The sequence below is a fragment of the Lutra lutra genome, chromosome 14 (genome assembly GCF_902655055.1).
Source record: "Lutra lutra chromosome 14, mLutLut1.2, whole genome shotgun sequence".
In the NCBI taxonomy this organism is placed as follows: Eukaryota; Metazoa; Chordata; class Mammalia; order Carnivora; family Mustelidae; genus Lutra; species Lutra lutra.
The window spans coordinates 18124689-18141359 of NC_062291.1; the positions used below are offsets into that span (position 1 = coordinate 18124689).

The 16671-nt window shown below is 37.0% G+C and overlaps 1 protein-coding gene across 1 annotated transcript in view; it reads right to left on the reverse strand.

The window, feature by feature from the left end:
* PCDH15 (protocadherin related 15) overlaps positions 1-16671 on the reverse strand; it is a 1821443-nt gene that overhangs the window by 724657 nt on the left and 1080115 nt on the right. The window contains exon 5 of the mRNA XM_047702331.1: positions 9168-9233. Within this exon, the coding sequence (XP_047558287.1) occupies positions 9168-9233 (66 nt within the window). The remainder of the gene's footprint in view (positions 1-9167; positions 9234-16671) is intronic.

Here is a 16671-nt window from a genome sequence, read left to right on the forward strand (position 1 = left end):
TTACTGACCACCATGGCCCATGGCCTGAGTTCCAACAATCTACACAAATAAATCAATAATGATTTATGACGTAGATACTCTCTATAGACAAAAGGCTCATAAGAACAGCATCATCTGGGATCGTGTATGTATGTGAGTGTGTGTAATACATTTTAATTCTATATGATTCAGCCTTATTATAATTAGAAATGTGATTAAAAGAAAGGGTTTAAACAACAAGGAAAAATACAATTAGAATAGAATTTCTTTAAATGTACTTTTCACTTCCTTGGAGACCAGGGGTTATTTTCCACTACTGAATCTTTTCACCATTGTTAATAACATTAGTGTTTTGAAATTTAAACAGTAAAGGAGGGGCTGCTAAATTTCACAGAGATGTCTTCCTTATATCAAGTGACCTGGCTTGCTGGCCTTTCTGACTTCTCTCTGCACTTTGCATTTCTCCTGCCCCTTGTTTTATGATCCTTCCATTACTCCAGCAATCTCACTGCATATTGGGTACTAAAGTTAACAAAAAAGCAAAGAAAGATCATCAATGAACTATAACGTGTGATTTAATGTCAATAAAATTCTAGATAACTTGAGGAGATAAATAACAACCTATTTCCTTAATGCTTGGAAACTTTTCTATTTACTTATCATTTCAGTTATATATTCAGGAGGTTTGAAGCTGCTGACCTTTTAGAAAATGACTCTTTGGAAAGAAGCAGGATGCACCATTGCATATATAGTTTAAACCATAATGAGAAGAGCCAAATTGTTTCCTCTTACAAGAGTTGTCTTACAGGCATAATAGTAAGAGGATTAAAATACATGAAGAATTGGGCATGATTTTTTTTTTTAACATCAATTTAGGTTGGCAAATGTATTTTGGATAGCTTCATTTAACTCCTTCATACTTTATGGAAAAGATCTCTTTCCTCATTTCTGAATACAACTTCCACTGGAAAGAACTCAGAATGACTTGGTAAAACTGGGGAAATTCAACAATTAAATGACAATAAGGAAATCTGTAATCATGAGTTTGGTCCTAAGCAACATCCACCAGCAATCTAGCCAGAAGACCAGTAACGTCTTATAAGAATATGTAATTTCTTTGGTAGTTAAGAATCAAGTTAGAATGTTACAAATTATTGAACAAAAAGAAAATATTTTCCCTACTTATGCAGAAAAGACAAAAGTGCCATATTAGGCTAAAAATTGATTGCTTGATGTCATCACTGATGATCCTTCATAACTCATACAAAATTCTAGTCTTACATCAGTATTTCATAGGCTTGTGCAGTCATCCATTAATTCACCGTAATCTTTGCAGTTTCTATCATTGCCATGGTTGCTGTGTTTCCTAATGTACAGTATACAATATATAGTCATCTGCATAAAACCATATTTTCTTTTGTTTGTTTTAAATTTGTCTTTTAATTTTTTCATAGTTCAGAGATAGAAGTATTCTGGGATTAAATAATGAAGACATCAAAGAAAGAAGCAAACATTGTACAATAGCAATGAGATGACAATGCACAAAAGAGATGGAATTAAAGTGGCTAAAGAAAGTAGTGGTTTAAAACAAACATTCCAAACCTCTCATAAAACACAGTCACCTGATTCTTCCTCCCTTTTTTTCATGACTAAACCTCTATACAACTTTTCAAAAGCTTCATATCTCAGAAGGTATATTGTAATTCAAATTTTATTTAATATATAAGTCATGTAGGCAACACTCGGCTATTATATTCCTTATTTGAAATAACCAAAATAGTTATTGATTATGAGAAAAAGAGATAGTGACAGTGAGACAAGAGAATTAAATCTAGGGACACCTTAAACTAGAGCCCCAGTTTTGACACACTGAAGGAAGCATGGCTCAATCACAGGCCCACATAGGAATTTCAATCTTTAACAACATTTCTACAAATATTTACAAGAGCCAAGGAATCTGTCTATGACAACGGTTATTGAAACATTTTGCATCTACTATGCATTCCCAGAAGGCACAACTTCTTGGGAGACCCTTACTTCACTTGAAAAGAACACAGTTATCCCAGCTACCTGACATCTGCCATCTTGGTTCCTCAGTTCCGCCTCTCCTGAATAGCCCATGCAGTCTCACAGCTGTGGTTTGCATCATCTTCTACCATGTACCATTCCATAAAGAGCCTATGCTTCTTCCATTCTGATGGTACAAAACTGCAGCCAGTTTAGACTCTTTTCTCTTTGGAGAATGAAGAAGAATGAGTAAAAATAGGCAAAACTGATGAGTTCTGAACACTTGGATGACAAAGATTTTTATCACATCACACTTTGTTTAAACTTTGGAAATTTTCATTAAAACATGTTGGTTACTTGAAGATTTTTTTCTGTCCATGAGCACAAGTCCTCTTTTACTAGGTCTGTGTGTAATTTCATGTGGGACCCTTTGGAGGTGTGGAGGGTGGAGTCTGATGAACTCCTTAGAAACTCAGGTGTATATAACTGACAATTGTAAGGAAAGAAAAACATCAACATAAAAATGGAATCTCCTCCTTTTATAAGTCTAGTGGTTTGGGCAGTGGAAGGAAAATAATACTGAGGAACTTAAATACCCATTGTATCATAACTATTTCAAGGGAGGGACCAACATCCACAACCCTTCCTTCCTTCCCCTAACTGTGCACTTGGACTAGAGCAATTGTGGGGAAGGAGTGACAAAATGAAATCACTGCTGTCTGTGACCTCCCCTATCTTCCAGGAAGCATGTAGGGATCTATAATCCTCAGCCTCATTCATACCTTGGCTTTGAAATGCTCCCTGAGAATAAAAAGCAAACTTCCCCATTGAGTCAGCTGTGGCCTCATTTATTGGATGCTACATTCAAACTCTAGAGACACTCAGCATCATCGTTCATTTCTTAAATTTGCTGCCAGCCCACAATATCTTTCCAACTATAAATCTATAAAGGACCTTTAAGATTGGTCTTGAATCCATCATTTAGATAGTGATATCCTCTGCCTCTAGATCTTTCTATTTTGTATAACCACAGTGTAATTTTCTTGTCCTCTTGCCACAGCACTGCCTATGCACTTATCCAGTTTCTGAGGATTAGCCTGAACTGGATGTCCTCAAACCTGTTTGGAAGCCATGCTACCATTGCCATATAGTAGCTGGCACTTGAGGGCAGACTATCCATGGTCCCCATGTAACTCCTCCTTCCTCCTTCCAGTAAGGACTCAATGCCATAAACAACTTGGAGTCCACTGAACCTAGAATATATACTTTCGGAAAGATTTTCAAAGACTTTTATTTTTAAAGATTTTATTTATTTATTTGACAGACAGAGATAAGTAGGCAGAGAAGCAGAGAGAAAGAGGGAAGCAGACTCCCCACTGAGCAGGGAGCCCAATGTGGGACTTGATCCCAGAACCCAGAGATCATGACCTGAGCCAAAGGCAGATGCTTAACCCACTGAGCCACCCAGGTGCCCAAAGACTATTTTTTTTTATTTTATTTTTTTTTAAAGATTTTATTTATTTTTCAGAGTGAGCACAGGCAGACAGAGTGGCAGGCAGAGGCAGATGGAGAAGCAGGCTCCCGCTGAGCAAGGAGCCCGATGCGGGACTCGACCCCAGGATGCCAGGATCATGACCTGAGCTGAAGGCAGCCGCTCAACCAGCTGAGCCACCCAGGCGTCCCAAAGACTATTTTTTTAGAGAAGTTCTGGTTTTACAACAAAAAATGAAAGGGACAGAGAGAGATTCCCCTATGCCCACATACACATAGCATCTTCTATTTTCAACACCACTATGAGAATGGTATTTTTTTTTAATTAAGGATAAGCCTATACTGACACATCATAATCACCCAAAGTCCACAATTTACCTTAAGGTTCCCTCTCAGTATTGTGCCTTCTATGGGTTTAGACAAATGTATGATGACATAAATCCATCATTAAAATATCACACAGAGTATTCTCATGCTCTAAAAATCCTCTGTGTTCTCCTTACCTATCTCTGTCCCACTCACCCCCAGACTACAGAATTTTTTATTTTCTCCATAATAACTTTGCCTTTTCCAGAATGTCTCCATAGTTTACCTTTCCAGTTAAAATCATACATATGCAGATTTTCCATATCAGCTTCTTTCACTTATTTATGTGCATTTAAGATCCCTACCCTTCTACAAAATAGACTTTAAAACAAAGACTCTAACAAGAGACAAAGAAGGACTCTATATAACCATTAAGGGAACAATCCAACAAGAAGATATAATAATTATAAACATTTATGCACCCAATAAGAGAGCACCCACATACATGAAGCTGCTAATAACAAGCACGAAACAAGTGACCAATAGTAGTACAATGACAGTAGGGAACTTTAACACCTCACTTGAATCATTTGAAAGATCATCCAAATAGAAAATAAGGAAACAGTATCCTTGAATGATACTTTGGATCAGATAGATCTAACAAATATATTCAGAACACTCCATCCCAAAAGAGCAGCATGCACATTTTTTTCAAGGGTACATGGAACATTCTCTGCTGTGGCAACATATTTCTACATATGTCTCCTAAGGCAAGGGAACTAAAAGCAAAAATAAAATATTAGGAATACATCAAAATGAAAAACTTCTGCATAGCAAAGGAAACAATCAACAAAACAAAAAGACTGACTATTGAATGGGAGAAGATATTTGAAAATGATTTATCCAATACATGGGTAGTATCCAAAATATTTAAAAATCCAATTAAAAAATGGGCAGAAGCCATGAACAGATATGTACCCAAAGACGACATAAAGGTGGTCCACAGACACGTGAAAAGATGTTCAACATCACTCATCATCAGGAAAATGCAAATCAAAACCACAATGAGATATCATCTTATACCCATCAGAATGGCTAAAATTAAAAAAACAAAAACAAAACCAAGAAACAACAGGTGTTAGTGATTATGTGGAGAAAAAAGGAACCCTCATGCACTGTTGATGGGAATGCAAACTGTGCAGCCACTAGAGAAAACAGTATGGAGATCCCTCAAAAAATTAAAAATAGAATTACTATACGATCCAGTAATTTCACTACTGATTATCTACCCAAAAAGTCCCAAAAAGTAATTCAAAAAGATTAATGCACTTGTATGTTTATTGCAGCATTATTTACCATAGCCAAAATATGGAAGTAACTCAAGTGTGCATTGACAGATGAATACAAAAAGAAGATATATATATATATATATATATATATATATGTGTGTGTGTGTGTGTGTGTGTGTGTGTGTGTGTGTGTGTATAATGAAATCTTGCCATTTGCAATAACATGGGAGGATCTAGAGTATAATGCTAAGTGAAATAAATCAGTCAGAGGAAGACAAATATCATACAACTTCACTCATGGAATTGAGGAAACAAACCAAAAAAAGAGACAAAGAACCCACACTATCCCTCTCTCTCTCTCTCTGTAATTTTTTTTTTCAAAGAAACTACTCTTAATTATAGAGAACACACTGGTGGTTAGCAGAGGCAGGAGGGAGGATGGGTTAAATAGGTAACAGGGATTAAGAGTATACTTCTTTTAATGAGCCCTGAGTAATGTTTAGAATAGCTAAATCAGTATATTGTCCACCTGAAACTAATGTAACACTGTGTGTTAATGATAAAACTGTGTGTTAAATATTAAAAAATAAATTATTATTATTTTTAAAAGGATTCTTCCTTGTCTTTCATGGTTTGACAGCTCTTTCTTTTTCACATGGAATTTGTGTGGATATACCACAGTTTATCCATTCACTGACTGAAGGACATCTAGGTTGCTTCCAAGTTTTAGAAATTAGATATAAAGTTGCTATAAACATCCATGTGTGGGCTTTTGTGTGGACATAAGTTCTCCAGAAGGAATTTTTATATATTTCTCACTTTCCTGAGCAGAAAATACATCCAGGTCCATTTCTCAGTACACATTCTCCTCTCTAAATGGGATTGCACACTGAGCCCGCTTTAGTTACCAGCTTGACAGATTTCTGATGGTTGTCAGGAGCCAGTGTTTGCTTATTTTTGTGTTGACTTTGTGTCCTTAAAACCGAAGCTTGATTTTCTTATAGTTTTGATGAAAATAAACTCCTGGTTCAGATTGTGGGCAAGATAAAGAATCTTTTCTTATGCTGTTGAGAATAATGTTCAAAGAGGGGAAGAATTGAAAAGGGTCCAGAGTTACTAAGAAGTTTATGGCTCTCCACCCATTAATTCTTTCAAACATACATATTTGTGCAAATGCATTTAGCATACATATTCACAAAGAGGAAATATTCCCATCCCCCAGAGTCTAAAAATTATGAATGATGCAGAAGCCTGTGACAAATAATGGACATTCTACAAATGTACATCAATGACTTACATGAGAAAATTAAGTATAGATTTTTTTTTTAAAGCTGAGCTATTAAAAGCTCTACTTTAGTGGAGGACAGATTTAGCAATACAGATTATTTACCTGTAGACATCAATAAAACAAACCAAAGGTAAGTTGACACACAATAAACTTACTATTTTGGCTTGATAAGGGATTTGCTCTGCCTTATTTTTTAAAAGATTTTACTTATTCATTTTATTTGAGAGAGAGAGAGAGCATGAGTGGTGGGGAAGGACAGAAGGGAGATGGAGGACAATCTCAAGAAGACCCCCTGCTGATGCAGAGCCCAGTGTGGGGCTCGATCTCACGACCCTGAGATCATGACCTGAGCCGAAACCAAAAGTCAGACATTTAACTGACTGAGCCATCCAGGTGCCCCTCTGCCTTTCTTTTAAGAAGTCCCAAAACTTTTTTAAAAATGATGTGTATTATATTGATAAAATCAAATACCCACATGTTTTATTGCTACTAATTAAAAGATTCAGAAAAGAGAAATTAAGGGAGTTTAAGAGGAGGCTCAGAATGAAATGTCTGACTGGAGGTTTCTTAGATGGCCTGAAGAAAAATACGAAACACATTTTCATGCATTGCTTCCTGCAGACTCTCAAGACAAGGATGACTGTGCACTGTATTATAATCTTTGGCAGAGGTTCACTTGATCATATTTTTAGAAATTTAATGTAAAATAAAAATGCAAACATTTAGTCTCTAGACAAGTATTTATATTCCTTGTGATGACACTCAAATGACTTTGGCAGGATTCTGAGGAGTTGGCAGTTTCTACAAAATATGCCATTTAAAGAACACAATGTTCCTACGCTATATCATGCCACTTGCTTCTGCAACACAAATATTGAATGTTTATCACATGCACTATCAGATACTCTATGGTAACATGTCTGCAGAGCTCCTGGTCCTTTGAAAAATAGGACTGAGTCATAAAAATGATGCAAAATATCATCATTACTGAGGACATTTGGCAAAATAAGCTCTGTATGTTAAAACACGTTAAAACAAAATTATTTAATAAAACTAAGTGTTTCAGTTCAACTCAGCTTATGTGTTCAAGTTAATCAGTGAACAATAAAGAAACTAAAATAGAGAATGGCATTCTATCATTTTTTTTTTTTCTTTTTGGTCTCTGGTTAAAAAGACAAACTGTTTTCCTTGTAGATTTGTTTTTGAAATATTATAGATTTGTATTTCAAAAATAGTTACTGATAAGTAAACCATGATTTTCTACATGTATGAAAAAAATTTTCCGTATTCTTTTTTTTTTCATTTTCTGTAGACACACATAGATTTACTTCGAACTTATTCAAAAACATCATAATAATGCATCAACTTTATCTGCTTTCAGGCTCAATACAGACTGGCTTTTTTTTTTAAGATATTATTTATTTATTTGACAGAGAAAGACACAGTGAGAGAGGGAACACAAGTTGGAGGAGCATGAGAGGGAGAAGCAGGCTTCCCGCTAAGCAGAGAGCCCAATGTGGGGCTCGATCCCAGGACCCCTATCATGACGTGAGCCAAAGGCAGGAGCTTAACGACTGAGCCACCCAGGCACCCCCAGACTGGCTTTTTAAAAATAATGAGAAAACTCAAGGTTTTGTGATTTTTTAAATGTTGCTAAAATTTAGTACGGATCATTTATTTTGTTTAAACAGAGGCCAGCAAAGCTATGGACATTTTTGGCTAATTCCAAAGGATATGCAAGAAGAAAAAGAATTAGGCCAACTCTTCGAAGGAATAAAGGAATGTTTCTAACATGGAACAATGAAGGTATCACTTATGTCATAGAAGGCTTCAAGATATATGTGGGTTAAATTCCAGGAAAAAAGATCATTCTCTAATAAGCCCCATATGTATATGTATATATAAGTCTGGAAGACAGACTTTTTTCAAGAAGACAGAAAACATGGACCAAACAAACCCAATGGAAGCCCAGTGGAAAGTCCACTGTGGAATTAGTACACAAACTGTGCCTCAGAGCACACTCGCACACTTAGAGTAGTTTGAAACAGAAACCAAGCCTCAAGAGATACTGTTTTACTGCAGTCCTAACAGAGGAGAAGAATCTGCAAACACTCACACAATGAAGATAAAAGAGGCTCAGAGAGAATTGTAGAACAAAGCGCCAAATGTATTTATTTTTGGTTTTGATAAGGAAAAGTACTTCTTGAAGAATGTAATATGGATTTGATATTAGTTGTTCTTTATGGCAGACAACCTGAACCAACACGCAAGCTTCTTCCTCTGCTCTCAGAACCTTTGGTCAGGTTCTCTGTTCCTAAGAATTTTCAGTTTTACCATTAACCATTCATAAATGCCCATGTCTGGTGGACTATGGAGCTTAAACCTTACCAGATTCCAGCCAGCGTAAGCGGGCTGTGGAAGGCTTACCTTGTGGTCCACTTCTTTTGGAAGAATGCAGTCTATCTTACTGAGGTGACCAGGTGTTTTGTATGCACAATAGTCAACTCTACCCACTGACAAAGAAAAACCCCAGCCCTATCTGGAAGCACTCTTTTGGACTGATCCTGAATAAAATGCTCCTTTACGATCAAGAACAAACAACCTTTCTAGTCATGGAGAAGTTTCTCCTATATTAAACAAGTAAAATATTTCCAGCATATGTCCTAATTCAAGCCCGTACAGGGAAGAAATTAAGGGAGTGCTGTTTGTGGATTTGGGCTGCAGCTTTCCTTTAATACTTCCACACATAACAAGTCTGGGGTTGAAAGGAAAAGAGAAGTCATTTGTAAAATGCGAAGTTCACTCACCATTCCGACTCTCTTCATCGATAGCAACTATGGTGGCTGGTGGTCCTCCCCTAGCTAGTTTGCAGTCTAAAGAGAGAAAACAACCAAAGGTAAGAAGGAGCAACTGCAGGACACTCACCCTGAGATGAAATTCACTGAGATGAAATTCATTGGTATTTAAAAAAAAAATCCTACAATCAAATCGATAGGCATCATTACTTTACTTTTAATAATTTTTTAGCCTAAAAAAATTTCATGAGAACCACATAGATTCCTTGCAACATCATAACACAATCACTTTGTACACCACAAAACTACTCAAATCTTACTGAGAAAACACTAGCAGAGACCACTGGAGAGCAGAAGTCCTTCAGGACAGAGATAATGGGATGGTAATTTAACCCAAAGAAATAACATAAAGGAATGATTAACAAGGATAAATTGTAATTAAAGCTTCACAACAGAAACAAACATAATTGGACTTTAATTGTGATAAAGGGTCTAATTAAAGGGAGTGAATAGAATTTTAATAATGTTCTAAAGAGAATGAAACAAAGACAGACAAGCAGTGTTCATGAGGTTGTTTGGCATTTTTATTTTTGTCATCTTACCCTCATATTGCCAGTCTGGAGTCAAAAGTATAGAGTCATCAATGGAAGCAGATCAGAAAAATGGAAGAAAGAAAGAAAGAAAGAATATATGTATATATTTAGTGTGGATTGAAAGATAATAAATAGCACTATATAACAACAGATACATCACATAATGACTTGAGGAAAAGAAATACATAAAATCCTTCTCTCAGATTTTCTAGTCTTAATGTAATATTAACACAGTAACTTAATAATGTATGTCATTAGCATCTCCAAACTTTATTATGGATAGGCTTGCAAATACTATAAAGTACATTTATATATTTTCTGTGAAAAGGTAAATACGAGTTACTTCTGAACAGTCTATTATCCCTATGTTGAATGAACCTTAAGGATAGTGCCTGTCCATCAGGAGAGATGACTAATTTGTCATCCAATACCCTGCTAATACCTTGCCAAGAGTCTCATGATAATGAACATGTAAAAAGTACCATGAGCTATACTATCCATAATAATTAACATGTGAAGCCTTTCCCCACAAGATGTCACAGCTATGCTTGTGAGACGTAAAGCACTCTGGGAGGTCTTCCGTGAGCTTGATGGGGCTGTGTTGGCAGTTATGGCTCCAAAGCACAGTCCTTTGACTACAGCGTAAGACAGATTTGCTTAAAGCCGTCCAAGTATGTCTGTTATTTGGAAGATTCTGAGGTTATTTATTCATTCATTCATTTGTCCATTCATTCATTCGAACTCCATTATGCACATGGGCATGAATAATAAAGCCTTCATTCAGTATGCTCCATTCTATACTGTAAAGTACATGCTGTCTCATGTGAAGCTGAAAATCTCAGAGGTCTCCGGTGTTTTTCTTTGCCTCCTCATTAATATTCAAGGAATTCCAGGTCACAGAATTTTAGATTTAAAATATCTCATACTCATTACACTCCTCCTCCTTCCTCCACCCCCGACATACACTGTCACTCCTGCTCTTGTAATGATTTCCTCACTACCTCCCAGAAGCTTTGTTATCACCATGTGTTCATCGATTCATCCCGTGAGAATTACATTCATGCACCCAAATCAAAGGTAAAATAATGGCACCTCTCTGCACAAAACCATGTATGTTTCCTCTGGAGTACAGAAAACTTTCTTACGATACCATTTAAAGCTTTTCAAATCTAAGTGGTTTAGGACAACATTTCAAAAGATGTCAGATCTCAACATGGTTTATTTACAATTAAGCTTTGTGCCTTTCAGCTATATCAGACCCCTGACTCTTGCAGGAATATACTTTGTATGTTTAGGGAAGTTCTGTTAACTGAATTCCTTCTTGCCTCTCTTCTGCCCAGCAAAGCTCTGCTCATTTTGGTAGAACATGATTTCTCCTATTTCATGAAAACTTGCCCATATCCCCACTTGGAATTTGTCTTTTACTTCATGTTCTCATATATTTTCATCTAGTTTTGTATTCCTCTACGCAGTCAAACATTATTCATTCATTCAGGAAAATTTGTAGATGAATTACACTGTGCTGAACATGGGAATACAAAATTAACAGCTCTGTTCTTCAAAGGTCTCAGGTGAAACAGGTTGGAGACTAACGAGAACAAAGATGCATAAACAATCGCACAAGTGTAAGGCAACGTGGTCCATGTGGAGGCAATTCCTTAATCAGTTCACTGACAACATAAATGATTAAAAGCAAAAAGAGACAATGCATGTGGGAAGTGGAAATGGGATACACAAGAAGGCAGAGGCCATTTGTGCAGAAGAGGATAAATGAAACCTGACCAGTTCTTTCCAGAAGCAGTTCTCACATTACCAAACATCTCTTCCCTTTGTCCTTTAGAGAGTAGTTACTTCTCCAAAGTATTCCATCACCAGCTGGGTATCATTAAATGTATGGATATGCTTTCTCTACTCAGCTAAGCCAAGTGCGACTCCCCACCTCCCAGCTCTAACTAACCCCCTGACCCCTCCACTCAATCCATTCCCTAGTCACAACCAACCCAATTCTTGTTGGCTGTGCCATCTGCTCAAATGTCCTTCCTCCTTCTCTTCTTCCCTGGCTTGACTTCTATTTTCTTTTTTTAAAAAAACCTGGCAAGGCATCCTCTCTTCCAGAAAATCTTCCTTGTTGTTAGCCCAGATTCAGTGACTCTTCTCTGTATTCCTTTAGTGCCCACGATGTTCCATGTCACACATTACACCACAGCAAAGACAAGTATGTCTTTCTCACAAGAGCTCATCAGACCAAATCTCCATCATAATCATCTTAACAACGTTAGTAACCATCATATTCATTACATTCCACCTTAGTAACCAGTTCTTAAGAGATGGTCTTAAAGAACGTGTATTGATTTTTCCTGAGCTACAGTCTGCCCAGCTACAACCTCCCATTTGAACATCCTCCATGGGAGCTGCTGGAAGTCTCTGTTTTCACTACATCTTCAACATAGAGGCTCAGCTGTGGCTCCTCCCACTTAGTCTGCATTAGGAGACTTTCCCTAAGCTTTCCTCTTCCAGCAGACTCCACCTTCCCCTCACCCCAGTAAGATAGTTTTTTTTTTTTTAAGATTTTTATTTATTTGACGGAGAGAGACTCAGCAAGAAAGGGAACACAAGCAGGGGGAGTGGGAGAGGGAGAAGCAGACTTCCAGGTGAGCAGGGAGCCTGATGAGGGGCTCGATCCCAAGACCCTGGGATCATGACCTGAGCCAAAGGCAGACACTTAACGACTGAGCCACCCAGGCACCACCCCCCCAGTAAGATAGTCTCATATCTAACAAATACTTCAGTTATTTGTAATCAAACCAAAAGTGATGTAATTTCTTTAAAGACTAACAATGCTAGTGAAGAGAGATTAGTCAGATATCTAAAAATAACCAATTAATGGCATTGTTCACAACAGCTAAAATGTTTGTTTTGGAATGATGCATTCATGAAAGCATGATTAATTAGTTTTGAAAGGCCCAAAAATATTTTCAACAACAACGTATATTCATAATTGTCTTGAAAAGAAAATAATTTTGGATGGAATAGCCAGGGATGTATTGTGTATGCAAAATATCCAAATGGACATCAAAATGAAGATTAGAAAGCAATTTGGGGGCTAGGTGATGCTGTTCTCTATGGCCTATGGATAATTTGTCCAGCACATGAAAGGCAGGTTAGCTGATGACGCTTGTACCTTGGAAATGGAGTTCCCTAATCTATTTAATTTCATCCTTGACTGTCCTGGTTAAATCACAAATTCATTGTTTTTCATGCCTCAAATTTCTAACCTCTTAGGCCACTACCTGCTTCCCATAACCAATTTATTGTAAAGTGCAGGCTATGAATACAAATATCTGAATCCTCAGTGTGATATATTTTTGCAAATTTGTCATCAAGCTAAGAATAAGCCATGTATTTTTAAATAATCTCATGCAACAAGTTGGATTTAAAACCCAAAAAGAAGTATTAGAAAAAGACATAATATCCTGGTTTTAAAGGCACTAAACCTGTGATATGCCATTCTCACTGAAGCCTGAAGCTTAGAGCATGGCACAAATGGGTTACAGAAAGGCAATAATCCAAAATTGTCAAAACATGCTCATTCCTTACCAGGAAGTCACTGTAGCCAGGAAAACCACATTTCAACCTTAGCCTATTTTCAAAATGTCCTTTTAAGGCCAAACAATGTGTTTTCAATAAAATTTCAATAAAACCTACTTACTTGTTTGGTGTTTTTTGGGGGAGGGGAATATTGATATTTTAGGTGCCATGGCTGTATTAATCACTTGCATATTGTACTTGCCGTAGATCTCTCTTCTGAGTCTGGGTCCTACTGTCCAGGTGATACCTACACTTGGAATATCAAAGTTTCCTTAAACATACTGTTATCCTGAGCCCGAACCTGGCCTCTTCCAGAATGTGTTATATCAGTGAATAAGCACACTTCTGCATAAACCAGAAACCAGATGATTACCTTCGAGTTTAACCATTTCCCTCATGTTCCTGGACTGAATCCACCAACAAGTCTTGAATTCCTACAGAAAAAAAAGCTTCTCATATCTACCTACTGCATTCAGTCTCCAGTGTCAGCACACTGATCCAATCTCTTACTTAGCAAACAGGTTTGGTAACTATTTTCTCTATTGGCAATCTTGTCCCATTCTTTAATATCTTAATCTACATGATCTTTTATAAGGAACAACTGGCTTACCATTTCATGATTTGCCATTGCTTTTAGGTTAAAACATTTTTTTTACAATCCTCCTTTTGTGCAATCCTCTGCACAGTCTGATTTTAGAATGAAAACCAAACTGCAAGGCCTACCAGGACCTGTATGATATGAATTCCTCTTCTTTCCTCTCCCATTCATTCCTGTACCTTCATTTGTTGTCAACATTCCAAATGGACTTGTTTCTTTTCCTCAGGCATTCTATTCTCCACCCTGAGCTATCTCAAGACCTTTCCATATTGCAGTATTTCTTGTTTCTAATCTTTACTCTCAGCCCATCATTCACTTGCATATCCTTTAGATTTTGGTATATGCCTTACTTTCTCAAAGAAACCATTTCCAACCCTCAGGTTCCCTGATATATACTCTCATAACTCTGCCTTCTAGTGCCAGTTTATGAATATCTGATTCCTCACTGACAGATCTTCTATTCCTCAGGGTTGTGTCCTGGGGCAGATTTTCTAGAACATAACTGATTCTCAGCAATTATTTATTGAACAAAAGAATTTATGGCTTCAACCAAATTTACACAGCTTTTTCAAAGCCCACTGTAACTTAATCTTTTTTTTCCTTTTTATTTTTTTTTATTTTTTATTTTTTTTTAAAGATTTTTATTTATTTATTTGACAGAGAGAAATCACAAGTAGGCAGAGAGGCAGGCAGAGAGAGAGGAGGAAGCAGGCTCCCTGCTGAGCAGAAAGCCCGATGCGGGGCTCGAACCCAGGACCTGGGATCATGACCTGAGCCGAAGGGAGCGGCTTAACCCACTGAGCCACCCAGGCGCCCCTTTTTTTTCCTTTTTAATATTAGAAATATCTTCTCATATACAAGTAATGGAGAAGGAATGAACAACAAATTGTCTTAAGATAGGATCATTAATGTTACCTCAGGAGAAGTGTGAAGGGGAGCAGGATGGGCCAGGTCAAAATATGTCACTTGGGTACACAGAGCTGAAGGCAATCGAGACCCAACAGAGTCAGAAAAAGCCTTTTACCTTTTTTTTTTTTTTTTTTTTTTTTTTTAGCAGTGTAAAAGAATCCAGAAAGGAGGCCTATGCCAGCAAGACAGTTATCACCAGAGATAACTTTTTCATCTTAGAGACTTGTCCGCATGTCAAGGCAAACATCTATTTACCAAACACTTCTTCTTCACATTATCCTGTGAATTGTCTTCCTCCTCTTTGAAGCCCCAGATCCCTGTCCCTTTCCTCAGTCCAAGATGGTGTGTATATAAACCTCAACCGCCTGGCTGCCTTTGAGTCTTATAGCTTTGTGTGTAATTAATTTTGGTTTCCTCCTATTAATTTGTCATTATGGGGGGGGTGGTTTCAGCCAAGAACCTAGAGAGGTAGAGGGAAAAATGGCTTTCCCCTTACATGTGAAAATCTACTACTGAGGTAAAAGAAGGGATAGGCCAGTTTTGTAGGACTTTGAGGTTCTGTGGGATGAGTAATGGAAGACTGTGGAGAGGTCAGAATGATAGAGAAAGAGGAGAAATGGAAAAACAAGGGAGGAGAAGATGTTCGCTTGTCTCCAACTGACTAAAATTTCTGTTAGGATTTTATATGCCAACAATCCAGTTGTCTGCACTGAAGAACAATCATGGAGCAAGACTACACCAATATCCTAAAAACAGCAAGATGTGTCCCAAGGTCTTCTGTAACTTGGTCAAATTGTACTTGAAGAAATAAAACTCGAAGACCTCAGATACCAAATATTTTATGACAGCAAAAATCACCAATACTTTTGTGTCACCTTAGAATTTTCACACAGCTGTTTCCTTACCAGCTGCCTATGATTATCAATGAATTATCCTATCACCCAGCAGGGTATTTGACATTATGGAATCATTCAATATATTTGTGGTACTATGGAATACCCTCCTTCATGGAAAATGGATAAAAGAAATAACTCATTAAATTCTTAGTCATTTCAAATCTTTTGGGAGAGTGTTTTCAGATGTTAAAGCAATTGGTTCCTAATATAGTACAGAAGTAAGAACATGAGCTTTGGAGTCAGAAAACCTAATTTCAAATCCTAACTGTGGCCTTTAATAGTAACATAATATTGAACAGATTATTCACTTCTCATACCTCAGTTAACATAAATAGGAATAATAGCAAGTATAAGTACCACACAGATTTATTGCAATAATGATAAATGAGATAATCTATGGCAATTTCTTAGAATAGTGGCTGGCAAATTGTACAGGCAGAATAGATACACTTTTAATTTTTACAGTACCATTATTTTAGAAACAATATATTTGGAAAGTCATTCCTATTTTTCCTTCTTGATCAAAAGACAGTAGAGAATCTCTTGGCTTCCTCTAAATATTTGGTGGGGGGTGATCTTACTTATGTATGTGATCATGAGGTACATTCCCATTAAGGATAAAAGTAGTCATATGAGATGGCACTGATGATTGAATAGACATAAATATGCTAGAATTCTTATTGCAGATATCAATGTTAGATACACTATCTTAGATTAAATTTAATAGAGGCATATATGATGCTTGAATCCCAGGTTCAGAAGGTAGAGGGGTGCTCACAGTCATCCACTGGTTCCTCTGTAGTACTGAAATGTACTGGTATCCCAAGTGATCAAGCAGAAAGGTCAAGAAAGGCTTACATATCTCCTGAAACATCTACTCTTCTCAGCATTCCTCTGGTATCAGTTTGGATATCCAAAGTCATCTGAACTCT